The 15,036-nt window shown below is 57.0% G+C and overlaps 1 protein-coding gene across 1 annotated transcript in view; it reads left to right on the forward strand.

The window, feature by feature from the left end:
• Positions 1–8,564, forward strand: part of LOC104913331 (E3 ubiquitin-protein ligase SH3RF2) — a 14,782-nt gene extending 6,218 nt beyond the window's left edge. Inside the window, exon 4 of the mRNA XM_010719281.2 lies at positions 8,440–8,564. Within this exon, the coding sequence (XP_010717583.1) occupies positions 8,440–8,564 (125 nt within the window). The remainder of the gene's footprint in view (positions 1–8,439) is intronic.
• The last annotated feature ends 6,472 nt before the right edge of the window (positions 8,565–15,036 follow it).

Genomic DNA, 15,036 nt, shown 5'->3' on the forward strand with positions numbered 1-15,036 from the left:
GGGGCCGTCGGGCAGCGCCCCGGGCTCAAAGCTGTGCCGCAGCCGCCGCGATTGCTCCACGGCCGGCGGCTCCAACGCCTGCCCGTCCTCGTAGACCTGCTTCAGCACGCGGCCGCTGCACGCCGACGAGATTCGGAACCGCACTTTGCGGGGCCGCTGCCCGGTGTTCTGCTGGGGCTCCTCCATGGCCGCTCGGCTCACGGAAAGCTCCCCAACCTCCCCGTCACACCATGTATAATTCAGGCTTCTCGTAGCTCCTCTCATCTTACAGCAAAACCGACACTGCTGCGTTAAATATTGATAGAAGTTCACAAAGAGAAAATACCGAGATGTGTGGCAAGTTCTGCAGAGCTCCGGCGGGTGGGAACAGGAGCGCAGAACGAGGAACGGAGCGAGCGGGGCCGCGGGGCTGAACGGGGACTGCCGTGCTTTGGGGCTGTGCCCTGCGGTCAGCGCTGTCCCAGTGTGCCGTCCTGCAGCTCCCACCATTTCTGACAAGATGCAATTCACAAGGACAAGTTCACAGGAAAAGCTCTCCTCTCTCACAAATAGGAATTGTGAATTATTCCTCTTCCGTTCCGGCTCTGAAACCCCGAGAGTACAAAGCTCCGTTTCGTTTTAATCCAAACGCGTTTCTCTGCAGGGCGGTGGAGATCCAATTAAGATTTCATCCCCTTTTGCTTTCAGCCTCTATCAGCAGTTCCTGCAGGCTTTGGGCTCCGTCCCCACTCTGCAGCACGGCTCCCTCCAGGGGGCTGCGGGGCAGCAGGAACAGCCCTGGGGGGCTGCAGTCCCCAGATCTCCCCCAGCCCCGTGGGGCCCCTCCCAACCAGGGCTTGCCTTTCCTCTTGCAGGGAAAGGAGAGGTGTATTTAGTACAAAATGCATCAATGGAGCAGCTGCTGGCAGCTCTCAGAGATCCCGACACCTGTTTACACCAAGCACACACAGCAGGTGAAGGCTCTCCCTTTCAAGCTTCAGCATTTCAGCGCATTTCTGCTACTGAAGGCAGCTGCATTGACTGGAACCTGAGCGGAGCACCCTGTCTTCATCCTGCTTATCGTTCACAGCCAGAGCTTTGTAGCTAAACATTCTCAAAGCACCCACTTGAGCACCAGGAGAGCTCAGAAGGCCCCTGTGGCTCTCCCTACGGTGCCGCACGCTGCGGACATGCAGCAACGTGCCCATGTGAGTGCAGCCAGGCACACCTCTGCATTCTCCAGCACCACGCAGTGCCTGTGCCTCCGCCCGCCCCACCCCAACGGGAGGAGCTCACCTGGTGGAGCACTGATCTGCATCCTTCAGACTGTGCTCTCTGTGTGTACCTGGGAGCCCCATCCACCCCTTTCCCTGACTCGTCCTGCGCCAAGCAGGCCCTGCTGTTCAAAGGCACAGCAGCAGTCCTAATTGCCACGAACCACACTTCATAAGATACCTTAATTGGAGTTCATTTGCTTTTGATTGAGAGAACAATCAAACAGGAAACAAAGTTGAAAGCAGCAATGACAGCACCACTGCCACATCCACATCAGCAGCTGAGCAGAGCGGCTCCCACATGCAGTTACACACAGCTCAGTGTCACGGACCCAGAGCCGGCCCAGAACTCCCATAGAATTCCTTCCAGGAGCAGCCCTGCAGCCACCAGCACACTGCGGGCTGTGCCAAGCCCTGCTCACAGCACCACGCTGGGCCCCATGCTGCTGAAGGCACAGCAGTGATCCTGCACACAACACAGACCACCAGGCTCCACAATCTGCATTATCACTGGGTTATCCCTTTAGCCTTTGGTCCACCAGGTTTAGCAGCGTGTCCTCCCAGCACACAGCCAGCCTGCACCCCTCTGCACACTAGGAAGCACCGAATGCTGTTGGAAGCATTCCGAAGGTTTGCAGAACAAAGGCAGACAGCCTTGCCCTAAGGAGTGTAACATGTTGCTTTATGTCTATTGCAACAACACAGGATATGTACAAACGAGGACAGATAGAGAAGTGGTGGTGAACTGCACTGCAGCTCTTTGAAGACATGTTTCCACCTGCACATTTTGCTGAGAAATGTTTTGTTGCTCTTTACTCATTTTCACTTCCTTGGAGCGCTGCGGTGCTCCTCCTGACAAAGCAGCAGCAGCAGAAAGGGATGCACGCAGCCATTCACAAAGGGATGTGCAGGGGCTTCGGCTGGGCTGTGTCCCACTGCCGTATCATTGCTGCATTGCTGGGAGCGGCAGGCAGGAAGGCGGCTGCAGCCACTGTCTAATGGAGTTGGAGGGGGCTCTGTGTGCTGAAGAGAGCAGCAAGTAAAAGCAGGAGAGAAAGATACCCCATGGGGTCACAAGTGGGCATCCTTGCTGCTGGTGTAAGAAAAGGTTAATTTTTGTATAAACACCGGAAAAAATCTCACCAGCACTCAGACACCACTGGATGCACAAAGAGGAAGGTTGTGAGACCTAATGGGGGAGAAGATAGTGGCATTACCACAGTAAATATGGTGGTGAATGAGGAAATATCAGCATGCCACATTAACCATAACTGCCTGTGAGCAAGAGGAGGAAGCCGTCCTCCCTGTGCTGCTCCACAGGTTCCCCACAGCAGGGGCAGCCCAGTGCACCCCCTGCAGCCTGCACAGCGCTGTCAGTGCTGGGCTCAGCCTGGCCCCACGCTCCCCGTGGCTGCCCTCCACGTGCCTGTGCTGCAGGGACCCACAGCACCACGACAGCTTCATTCCAGCAGAGCACAGTGACAGGCACACCCTGTGCTACCAAAGGGGCACTTGCCAGCAGCACGGCAGCAGCTGCACCTGCCCTGAGCCCCATCCCATGGCCACACGCAGCATTTCCACGCACTGCTGAGCAGATCCGGCACGGCTCTCCAACAGCAGCTGCGCACTGAGCTGCCAGCTGTAGGGACCCAGCCATGCAGATAGCTGCCACCATTCACTGTCACGCTGTGGGATTGCCCCCATCCTTCTCCTTGCCCCAGGGAAAAGACATCCTCATCACTCTGATCTCATAAAGCAAAGACAAACTGTTTCCTTTCTGCATGTGCTCACTGTCAGCAAAACTCCGCAGTTGAGCTGCATGGGGAGCAGCCTGCAAGCACCCAACGTGCCACAGAGATGTAGCAGCACCCCCGGACAGGACTAACTGGGACTGCCCAGGGAATGGTGGGACAGCAGGAATCTGCTGCCACATTGCAGCGCTCTTTGCAGGTGCCCCGTGCCTGATGGCTGGGAGCTGACTGTGGCTCTGACCACCAAGAGATCACCCATGTGGCTGCTGCCCATGTGCAGCACCTCCATCTGTAGGGACCTCGCAGCATCACGTGGGATCAGAGCAGTACTGGAATTTGGCACAAACTGTGGCCATCCATCCCAAGCTCTGTTCTAGGGCTCCTGTGCTGAGACTACTGATGCCGCCTGGATCCACGTGGATCCACCCTACACCTTCTGCATCTCTGGCCAATATAGTAAAGCAGAAGCCAGGCTCTGCTGCAATGAACAGGAGCATGCAGTTCACTTAGAGAACCCTGTTTCACTTCTCCTCTCTCTGCTAAGTACTACTGTGCTACGTGAACTTGTGTTGAAGAAAGTTACAGCATTTCAGTGATTCTGAGGAAAGGTGGCAAAAAGGGCAGGACCAGAGCTTTCACGTGTAGCAGAAGAACATGTCAGCAGTGATCCACAAAGCATTTGCTCATTAATCACCACTCCACAAGACCCCACGCTTCCAGGGGAGCCACAAAGAGCAGCCCTGCACTGCTGGCGTTGAGGTCATGGGGAGGGGAAGACACAGCCTCACAGCTCCTGCTGATGGCCTTGGCCCTGGGGATAGCGTGGGTGAAGGGAGAGCCCTGAGCATGTACAAAAATCCTGAAGTCGCAAAGAAACAAAAACCAATAAAGAGCACTTCAAAGAGGGAAATTCCCAGGGCTGGGGCTCTGCCTCAGGCAGCAAAACCCCTCTGGCTGCTGGGAGCTGCGCAGCAAAGCCAGGGCTCAGAAAAACCAGAGCAGATACAGCAAATGGCAGAACAGCAACAACAGCACAGAGGGAAGTAGTACTTCCCCACAAGCACAGAAACAGGCGTGCAGCTGAGGCGGCGTGGCCCCAGGCAGTGCTGCTGGGATCTCCCTATGCTCAGCTCCTAGCCCCTAGAAGCCCACGTCAGAAAACCAAGCCCAGCTGCAGTCACAGCAGCACTAAACAAAGGGGCAGAACAGGGCTGGGCCACACGTCCTTCATACAGAGGGATTCACCCACTGAAGCACCATCCCTGCTCAAGTGCCACAGACTCACTCCACCACTGTGTTCGCTGGGCATTTATAACCTATCTGCTGCCATCCTGCTGGCCAGGAGCACCTGGGAACATGGAGGGACAGCAATAGCCCTGCTCCTGGCAGCTGCGTTTAGTGAGGTAACTGAATCCTGCCATTGTCTGCAGTCAGCCCTGTATGAGGAACAGCTGAGAAGCACTCAAGGCAACATTCGAAGGCCTTTTGAGCTGGTGCTTGTGTCCATTGCTTTTATTTCTTCTCATCTTAAAAACTGAAAATCGCCCCCTGCAGATCAGCCCTTATCGGGTAGGTAGCAGGCAGCAGGCACAGTGCTCCCAGTTTTGTGTCCCTTTGCTGCACTGTGGGCACAAACAACAGTGCTACGTGGACACAGTGCTGCAGGGAAGGAGCTCCATCGGCAGCTCCTCGGGCCCCCCACACCTTCCCCTCCCCAAGAGCAACTCCAGTCCCAGACCACAAAGCCATCGCCATGCTGCTCCTGTCTGCATGCCTGGCTCCACGTTCCCACCCAGCTCCATGCCCCCACCCTGCGCAGGGCACACACAGCCGTGCGAGTGCCATCAGAGCGGTGCGTGGGGACGTGGCCGCTGTTGTTGCCTCATCCCTAGCAGGGCTGGGGGCTGCTCACCCCACCCACGGGCACTGAGCCGTGCGCTGTGCCTGGGCCGTGGGTGGCAGGAGGACAAGCTGTTAGCATGAGAGCTATAATTTGCAGCTGCTCGCAAGTGGCACCCCCTCTCCCTGCCCTCCAGGATCTAAAAACAGCACGAAGGGTCCCTCATTTCCTGGAGGAGGAGGCATGTGGCACCCACCCGTGTTGTATATAGTGACAGCAGCTTTTTATAAACCCCACAAGGTGCTGCAGCCCATGCCTGCTGCCCAGCTGCCCGCACACGCTGTGACCCTGCACGCTGCTGTGGCCCCATTGAGTGCAGCCCAGAGCTGACCTGGGCTTCTGTATGTTACTGTCTCATAGTCAAGAACTCGAAATGGTCAGCAGATACAATATGTGAAATTCAAAGCTGATGGAAGGAAATGCTGTTTCCACACTTTTCTCCTCAGCAGTGGCTGACCTGACCAGACAGAAACCTGCTCAGTGCAGGGCTGCTGCTGACGGGACTGTGGGGATGAGCTGGGACTGCAGCTCCTGCAGATGGGCACACAGCCCCTCAGTGCTGCTCCTCTAGAATGTCCCTTGCTGGTTCCCAGCACTGCGTGGTTCCCTGCCAGCACCAGGGCTGTGCATTGCCACGCAGGTTCAGAGCAATGGAGCCTCAGAGGAGCAGCACATGGCCTCATCCAGCCCAGAGCTAATTACAGCATCAGCATCAAGCACAGACTTTTTAAATGAAAGGGAAGGACCAGCAGCTTCACAGCTCTGCCTTTGTGCTTTAACCCCAGTTATGAGGCAAATGATAGAGCTCTGTGGGTCTGAACACTGAGAAGCAGGAAAGCTGCACAGCCCAGCCCCAGACTGGGCACTGGTCTGCCGACCGGCCTCGTCCTTGAGCTCCTCCATGCAAAGTGGGGGGGTGACACGCAGCCCAAGGGGCGTTCCACAGCTGAATTAGTATTTGGAAAGCACTTTGAAGATTTAAGGAGTTGTGTAATGCTAAGTGTTGGAATCATCCATTTTTTATATTGCAGCAAAGCCTAGTGACTGCAATCAGGATCAGAGCCTCTCTGCGCCAGGCAGGGCAGCTGGAAACTCCTGGGCAGGAGAGCGACCACCCCTGCCTGAAAGGCTCGTGGTGCACAGCAGGCAGGGAGCTGCGTGGACGCCGCCGGGGCAAAGAAAGAGCTGCCCCAAGCTGCAGTGCATGGCAGTGCTCTCAGGAGATTGCCAGCACTATCCCTGCCTTCAACGGACTTGTTTTGCACAGGATAAAGAAGAGCAGCCCTCGGAGAGCCCCCAGACACTGGAGCTGGCTCCTGGCACCCGGCACCCCGCTTCTGCCCTGGCCTTGAGAGCCAGCACAGGTAGAACCCAGCGAGAGCACAGCTGGGACTGGCCAGGATGTGGTCAGGATGCAGCTGGGATGTGCCTGGGATGCGTCTGGGACCAGCTGGGATGCAGGGCAGCAGTGATTCACCTGCACCTGTGCAGCACCCACAGATTTCCATGGAAATCCACCACGGGCAGGAGAAATGTGTGGTGAGGTGTGCAAGCTTCTCATAGGAGCTTTCAGTCCCACCCACTGACCACAACCAGTTCAAATCAGGACTTAGGAGAAGTTAAAAGAATTTTTAAAGGACTCGTGAACAAATTGCATCTGAGAGCAGTGCTACCTGTGAGCACAGACTCAGCTCTCAGCTTCATCCCCACCAGTCCCAACTGCGCGGTATTTTGTAACTTATTTCCAGTCAGATGAAAACGTACCGTGTGTGCATGAACCACAGAACAGAAATAGAGAAGAAAATAGTAAAAAAAAAACAACAAACACGACAAAATCCAGACTTCAAAACCTGTTCTCAGTATGGCTGATGTCACGCACTGCATTTTAAAGCAGCAGCCTAACACAGGATGCTGTTCTCAACGTCATTCATTACAAAATGTGCGCTGTCAGCCAAGCGCGAATCAGCGTATGACAGACTACAAAGAAATACCAAAGTAAATGGAGACCTGAGATGAAACGGAGTGAAGTAATTGTTTCTGTGCATTATCCTGAAGATGTCAGTGTTTAATTCAGCCAAATGGCTGCCATTTAAAAGAAATTGCTCCGACAAAATCACACTGTGCGGAAAAATCATTGAAAGAAGCGCATTTACTGTATCTGCTGAATGTTTCTGGAAGTAGTCCTTCTCAGAGAAGTGAAGTGTGTCCTGTCCTGCACTCACAGTACCATTGCACTATGTGTAAAAGCACCAAATAGAAATAAACCCTTTAGATCTACAGTCCTTTCCTCTAACTCATAGGCTGCAAACACACAGCTGAGATCGCAGCCATCCCTGCAGCAGTGGTTGGTGCTGCACAGGGAGCTCCCAGCAGGACAGCAAATCCCTCTGAGCCAAAGCCTGGGAGTGCAGTGTGCCCCATGGGCCCGGCCTGCCCAGAAATGGAGGTGTGCAAAATAAATCTCATAGGACTGCACCTTCCCACCCTTCTGGCCCCCTGTGATAGCCGTTCTGGGATGGTGTGTGCGGAGGTGGCCCAGTGTTCTGAGGGCTGCGTGAGTGTCACAGTGCTGCAGGCAGCAGCACCCTCCTGGACATCACCAACCCATCACTGTGCAGAGAGGACGTGGGCACAGCTGGGGTTGCTGGAGCCACTGCTGGGACTCACGTTAGGACACGGAGCCGCGTTGCTCGGGCAGCACAAGGCTGGGTTCTGCCATCCCCAGCAGCACTCCTGGCTTGCTCAAGAATCCACAGCTCAGAGCCTGGGAGCAGCACTGCCGGTGCCCAGCCCTGGCCTAGCTGTGTGTGAGGGGGTTCGTGGCCACGGGCACCCCATGACCGAGGCAGGGAGAGCCCCAGCAGTGAGCGGCTCACACCCCCAACCTCCGTGTTCACACCCCATCACCAGGGGAGGTTTCGGCACAGGCGGCACTGCTCTCACCTGGCCAGCACACGGGAGCTGCTGCTCTCCCACAAGCTGTGACTTGAGCCCAGAGCCGCCCGCCCGAGCGCAGCCAGCGCAGCTCCCGAACGGGTTGAGTGACTTTGTGCTGTGGGAGGAATAATCTCGCTGGGCTGCGGGAGCTGAGGCAACCTGGCGGGTGAGGACGTCGGCACAGAGCTCCCCACGTCCCTCCGAGGTAAAACGGGATCGTAGTTGTGTTCGGAGGGCTTTTTATAGAGCTGCTGTCAAAACCGGTAGGCAGAGAGCTTAATTAGGACTGATCTTGTGAGCGAGGCGGTGCATGGGTGTGCGAGGGGCCGCTTGGAGCCGGAGCCGGGAGTAAACAGCTCAGGCTGATCTTATCGGGCTGCGCCCGCACCGCGCCGTGCCGCCAGGCGCCCGCAGAGCAGAGCAGGGCCGGAGCTCCTCGGGGTGCTGCTGGGACGCCCTGCCCCACCGCACGGTGCCACGCGGGGCTGCTGGGCACGGCCCCCTCGCTCCTGAATCAGCACTGACTCACCACAGCTTGGATGGGAGTGCAAAGCAGGCATTTGCAAATGGGCTCGTGAGGCGCTGCCTTGCCATGTAGGTGGGATGCGGTACGGGCTCCAGCAGCCGAGCTCCGCTCTGATTCCTCCTGCTCTCCGCGCAGGGCGCCTGCCTCAGCCCGACGCCCGTGCCTGTGCCATGCGGACGTCTCCGGCGCGGCCGTGACGGCAGCTCGGTGCTGACGATGGACGACCTGGCTCTGCTCGACCTGCTGGAGTGCCCGGTGTGCTTCGAAAAGCTCGACGCCACGGCCAAGGTGCTGCCGTGCCAGCACACGTTCTGCAAGCCCTGTCTGCAGAGGATCCTCAAGTCCCAGAAGGAGCTCCGGTGCCCCGAGTGCAGGACGCTCGTCCTCTGCGGCATCGAGCAGCTGCCGGCCAACCTGCTGCTCATCCGCCTGCTGGATGGTGTCAGGTACGGGCAGAATGCGCCCCGCTTTGGCTCCATGCAGCGCTCGGGGCTCCTGTCCTCCCCCGCCTGCATCCGCAGGGCCCCGCGGGGTCTGCAGCTCGCCCAGCACCGGCCGCCCACCGCCCCCAGGAGCCTCACGGATGGGGTAAGCAGCGCCCGCGCTCGTCGCTGTGTGAGCGCACAGCTCTGTCCCTGCGTGCCGGGGTGCCAAACTGCCGTGGCAGCAATGCTGCACGGATGTTTGGAGTAAGAGAGATTGTTCTTTTGTTTGCAAATCCGGCCGCTGTTTCCTCGTGATATTTCTCTGTTTGGAGCTCACTGTAGCAGTAACTGCGCTGAGCCCCAGGCTCAGACAAACGCGGTTTGCCTTCCTCTTTACACAAACTTTGCTGCTTTTCTCTGGAGCTTTCAGGTCCCTCCTGACTTTCAGGGGGCGTTTCTGATGCTTTAACTTTCAGGCGACTCACTGGGTGTGATAGCCATCAGATCAGTCACTGCAGGGCTGTAACTATCAGAGATGGAGAAAGGCACCTCAGTTTCCCCAGAATTAAAGAGGAAGGTAAAGGGACATTTGAGTCCCTAGCAAAACACCTTGAGATTCAGTGAACTCTACTTTCATCTAGGGAGGCTTTCCTCAGATAATTTTAAAGCTGTAAGCTGTTCCTGTCATTTCTCTAACGTACAAAAGCTTTTTTGAAATAATTAGGACGTGGCATGAGATCTATGAAGGGAGCCTACCTCTGCCTGAATTTGAGGTTGTATTTCAGAATTTCCTTTTCATCCACCTGCACTACTCAATGCCATGTCTCTGATAGCCCAGGGCACCCCTCAGCCCTGCAGACAGAGGCAGACCCGCAGCAGATCTGTCACTGCTGTGCCACGGAGGCCCCATGCTGCTGCCCAGCCGTGAGCTCTGCGCAGCAGGGGATGCACACAGCCAGGGGCCTCAGTGCCACCAGAGGGTCATCCCGGCTCCAAGCCAACCTCCCGAGCTCGTGGCCCAGGACTTCCTGCAGGGAAACATCCAGCACGGCCCTGAAACGCATAGCAGAGCACACGCCTCAGTTGGAGGGCAGCTCGCCGCAAGGAGTGCAGCACACAGGTTGTAGCTTTCCTCTCTCACCCCTTTCACATTCCTTTACCGGTGCTCAGGATGCTCAGGGACAGCTGTGGGTGTTGCTCAATGGCAGCTCCCTGCTGGTGGCTCCCAGAACGTTCCCAGCGGTCTCTCGCGGCTCGGGGCAGCACACAGCAGGGTGGCACTGCCATGGTCCAATCCTGAGCCAACTGCCAGTGCCACCAGACAGTGACAGCCCAGAGAGCCAAGGACCCTGTGCTCAGCCCAGAGTCAGCATCTCTCCATGGGCTTGGCTAAGGCAGCAGAAGTCCATAATGCTGCTATTACCACTACTTTTACTATTATTATCGTCACCATTATTTAACAAGCACTACTCTTCCAAAACAGAAACTTGAGCTCACGATTATTTTTAGATTTCTTCTGTGGAAAAGTTTGAACTGAGCTGATTTACTTTTCCTCCAGCATCCTCAAGGCTTTGCTAACACTCCTGGAATGACCCCATTACCAAAATCCCAAAGCGGGGGCAAAAGCACTCACTATCAGCAATGAAGCCAGCCGTCCCACACTCAGGCAGCTCCGGAGCACTCTGATGTCAGCCCTGTGGCACTGTGCTCAGTCCCCAGGAATGTGGCTGTCCCCACCACCTCCTGGGCAGCAAATTGTGTCCCCATCCCTGCGGGGTGTGTGTGCTCCCAAAGGGAACTCTCTGCATTGGCCGCAGCCATCCAGCAGTTGCTCAGGGAGTGCTGGGATTGCTGCAGGGCTTCCAGCACTGAGGCTGAGCTCCCACAGGACAGCCGCCCCCAAACAAACGCTTGCTCTATTTTGGGAGCCCAGAGAACAGCTCTCTGCATCCTGCTCCTCTGTGCTGGGAGGTGGGAGGGTCTCCAAAGAAGCACCACCCCCACCTGCAGACTGCTGATTGCCATTGGGATGTGCACCACTTCATGCTACAGAGCAAATAAAATTAGCACACGCCGTGCTGTGCTGCAGCCTGGTGCACCATCAAGGCAGGATAGAGGACGCATTTTGTTTTACAGAAAAGACCATCTATAAATAAACTTCCTTTACTCTGCGGAGCTGAGAAATCACAAGTTCGAGTGAAGTTTCGCATCCCAGAGATGCTTTCTTGCCAGCTTGTTGCATGATAAAAACACCAACTAAACCCCCAAAGCAAACCAAAGATCCGCACCTCTTGGCATGCAAAATTCCAGCAGCCCCAGCAGAGCTGCAGGACCACTGGGAGCACGGCACACAGGCTGCAGCCAGGAGCTGCAAGGAGCCAGGAGTTCCAGCTCTCTCTTAGCTGCCCATCAGCTCCCCTCTCACCGTGCCATGCCCAGCCCAGCTGGCTGCAGGTGGCAGTGCTGCAGGGCGCTGCCCAGCAGGCGGCCCATGGAGGTCTGCCTGGGCCCCGGGACTTCACCGTCTGTGCTGAGGACAGGACTTTGGATTTTCAGGATCTCCACGTAATAAACCGTCTGGAACTCAGGAATGAAAGCATTTGCTAGGAGGTGAACGCGCAAATAATTGACACTGAATCCTTTGAACTCCTCGGAGCCGCCCCAACCATGTGCAGGATGCGATTCTTGCTGCACCAAAGCATCCCTTTACCTGGCCCCAGCCCGGACATGTGGGCAGCAGGAGGCTGCAGTGCAGCACTCCCAGACGGCGCCCACGCAGGGCAGTGACAAGTGGGGGCCAAGGCAAGGCAAGGGCTCCGAGCCCTGCAGCTGGCCGGGACAGCACACCGTACTGCCTCACCTTCAGCTGCTCTCCGCAGGAACCGCGCACTGCAGCCGCCCCTCCTGCACGTCGTGGGAGATGGGCAGATAACAGCTCTCCAGGATAAAAATACATCGCGCTCCAACGTTGCCACCTTCACATGGGCACTATATATAGAGCCCGCGCTCGGTATTTTCTGCTCCTCCAGAAACATCTCCAGCTCCTTTCTGAATTTGACAGACAGGATTTGGATTGCTGGATCTTGTGAAACCTCACTCAGAGCCACCCTCATGGCTGCACCCAGGAGGGGCAAACACATCTCTGACCCATCTGCAAAACCTCCTGGAAGAGGAGAGCCGGTCACCGTGCTGTCACAGGGCTGTTGTGCCAGGCACAGAGCTGCGGGGGGAAGCCCAGCTCCTTGCAGGGCCAGCCTGCCCCAGGCCATTTCCACCTGCACAGTGCAGGGCTGCACTTTGCTATGCGTGGGGTCTGGCGATGCTCTGGGAGGAGAGATTTGCCCCAGTTCACTTCCACTGCTCCCGTCAGGGTGACCCAAGTGTCAGTCTTTGCCCCGTACTTGTTCACCATTGCATGGTTTTTCCTCCTCTGCACGTGGTTTTAGCTTCTTGTGTCTATAGTAGAGGTCAGTCACATCAGCATCCATCACCCAACAGTGCATATCCAGAGAGCTGCATTCAGCAGCATTGCGCTCAGCTGCAGCTATGGAGCAGAGCTGGAGCTACACACAGCGTGGCACCGGGGCATCCATCCATCCTGGGCAGAGGCAGCCACAGGCAGAACAGCACCGTGGAGCCGCGGGGCAGGCAGGGTGCTGGGTTCCCCACGCAGAGCCCACACAGCCCTGTGTGCCTCCAGCAGCCAGGCACAGCGGGGCCGGGCGCTCCTGGGCAACTCCGTGCAGGGCACCGGGACAGCGGCAGGAGCCAGTTTCCCTGGTTCCACAAAATGAGGTGCTGAGCTGCAAATACATGAAAGTGTTTTAATTTGTTACCAAGGCAATGAGTCAGACTCAGATGGCAAGTCAGGAATAGAACAGCAGGATTTCTGCAGGGTAGCGCGTTCACCTCTGAGCGCCGTGGTCAGCAAGGAGGCTGAAAGTCTGAGGCTCTTCGCCGCCACTGCCGCCGTCACCTGGCTGCCACTCGGGCACACGCAGCGCAGACCCGGATGGGGAGTGCTGCACTGCCTGGCACGGGCACTGCGACAGGCACGTTCACACTGGCTCTGCCAGGCGAAGCTCAGCAGTGCCCAAGAGGAGCGCGGCTCAAGGCAGTGAGAATACCTGCGCCATGCTTCGGGCTGAGCCTTCTTCACTCTGCTTTACCTCTCCTCTGCTCTCCTCACAGGGGAATCTGCAGTGCTTGTCCCTCGGTGCAGCGATTTGCTCTGCTGTTACTAATTTTCAGGTACTCAAACTCTGCTTAGCCTCAGGACTGCACTGTGTGAGGCACCATACAACTGAGTGATGACAAATTTATAAGAAACTTTTTCATTAGGACCTGTAAGTGGGTGATTGAGCCCAGCTTTCCATTCCTGGCTTGGGGAAGGCCCCTCTTCCACCAGTGCCAGGAAGGAGAACACAGCTTGGGTGCTATTTCTGAGAGACAAATATCTCTCTTGTGGAAATCAGATCCCTTATGAGGTTTTCCTTTGGGTTCAGGACAACTGGGAACCCAGAAGTTCTGAATGGTTTTGCAGGCAAGAGAGAGCAAGCCTTGCTTGCTGGGAAACCACATCTGCTGGGATCATGCATACCTTGGTTTCAGAGGCAGTCAGACTCCTTTTGGAAGTGGAAGGAGGAGAGCGGCTCCTTCATCCAGCTGCAGGCCTGGGCTACAGCGAGTGCAGCCAAGGGCATGTGGGCAGTGATTGTTCCAGGCCTGGCCCACAGGTCAGCCAAGAGCAGCGCGTCACACGTCACATATAGCTGAAAACTTACCATTAAAACATCTGCTAGGCAGAGGTCGCAGAGGAATGGAGAGATGCACCATCCTTAGGCGAGCACTTTGCTGAAATAACATGAAAGCAAAGCTTTGCCATTGCAGAGCAAAAGCAAAGTGCAGAGTACTGGCAGGTTTAACGAGAGGAGAGGACACGGCACGGAGACACCGGCTTCCTGCAGCCTTGTGAGCCACCGCCTCAGCCCCTCCACAGCTCTGGCACTGCCGCACAGCACGGCTCCGCCACGGCCCGATGGGCACAGCTGACAGCACTGCAGCCAGCGGGGACGCACGGGTGGGAAGTGGAGAGCAGCGGTGCTGGGATTCCTCCCCACATGGCAGGAAGGCACGGCGGGGCCACGTGGTCCCAAAGCAGCACATCATGCCGGGGCATGCCGAGGGCTGACACATTTGTTTTCCGTGCGGCTGAAAGCCGTGACACGCAGCGCAGCCGTCATGGCAGTGTGCTGACTGCAGCACCGACAGCTGAGAGCGGCCACGTACAGCAGTGGTGCGGGAGGCCCAAAGACAGAGCAGAGCCCTGGCCCTGCTCAGCTGTCGGTCCCAGCTCAGCCCTCAGCCCCACATCGCTGCCAGCTCTGTCTCCACCGAGGAGCACAGCTCTGAAACAAAGCCAGGCGCAGGTGGAACGCCTGCATTGTTGCATCTTGGCACCGGCTCTGCTCACCTTGAATCTCTCTTGTGGCTTTATATCAGCCAGGTGAAGCCTAATATGGCCTTGTCCTCTGCCACAGCTGCTGCGGCAGCTCCACTGAGCCCCAGGGCCAGGAGCGGCGGCTCTGAGTCACAAACTGCTGCAGAGCCCTCGATAAGGGCTGCTCTATGCCTCCCGACATTGCAGTCCCCATTTCCCATTCCTCCCTGCAGCCTGAAGCCACATCAACAGCAGGCACAGCTCAGAAGGGGTTTGATCCCGAGGGCCTGCAGGACACGGCTGCTCTCCCCACTCTGCTGCCCCTCGTGTTGTGCAGGCTGCTCCGTGCCCCTCCTCGCATCCCCACTCGCCCTGAGCTGTGGGCCATGTTCCCATGCCTGGCTGCGGCCTCGGGCTTGTGCTTGCAGCCCCCCGTGCCCCATAGGAACGCAGACCCGGCCTGGCTCTGGCTGGGAGCGGCTGCTGGCACCTGGCAGGTGGGAGCAGACCTGGGAGGGGAACTCAGAAACCACAGCTGTCTGAGCCCTCAGACGTAATTACCCGAGGAGATGGGAGCGACGGGTTTGCTTCGGATGGCTTTGTTCTGCGTGACGGGGCGGGAGTTATCTCCTCCGCCGAAAAGCAGAAAAACAGAATTGCGATGGCAATTAATTTACATTCAAATAGCTCCTTTCATCCGGCCGGAACCCGAAGAGCCCCGAACACCGCGCTGTCACAAAGGAGACGGGCAGGGCTCGTCCATCGCACCCGAGGGCGGGCAGCGCCTCGCTGGAGGCTCCCGCG

Source organism: Meleagris gallopavo, chromosome 15 (genome assembly GCF_000146605.3).
Source record: "Meleagris gallopavo isolate NT-WF06-2002-E0010 breed Aviagen turkey brand Nicholas breeding stock chromosome 15, Turkey_5.1, whole genome shotgun sequence".
Taxonomy (NCBI): Eukaryota; Metazoa; Chordata; class Aves; order Galliformes; family Phasianidae; genus Meleagris; species Meleagris gallopavo.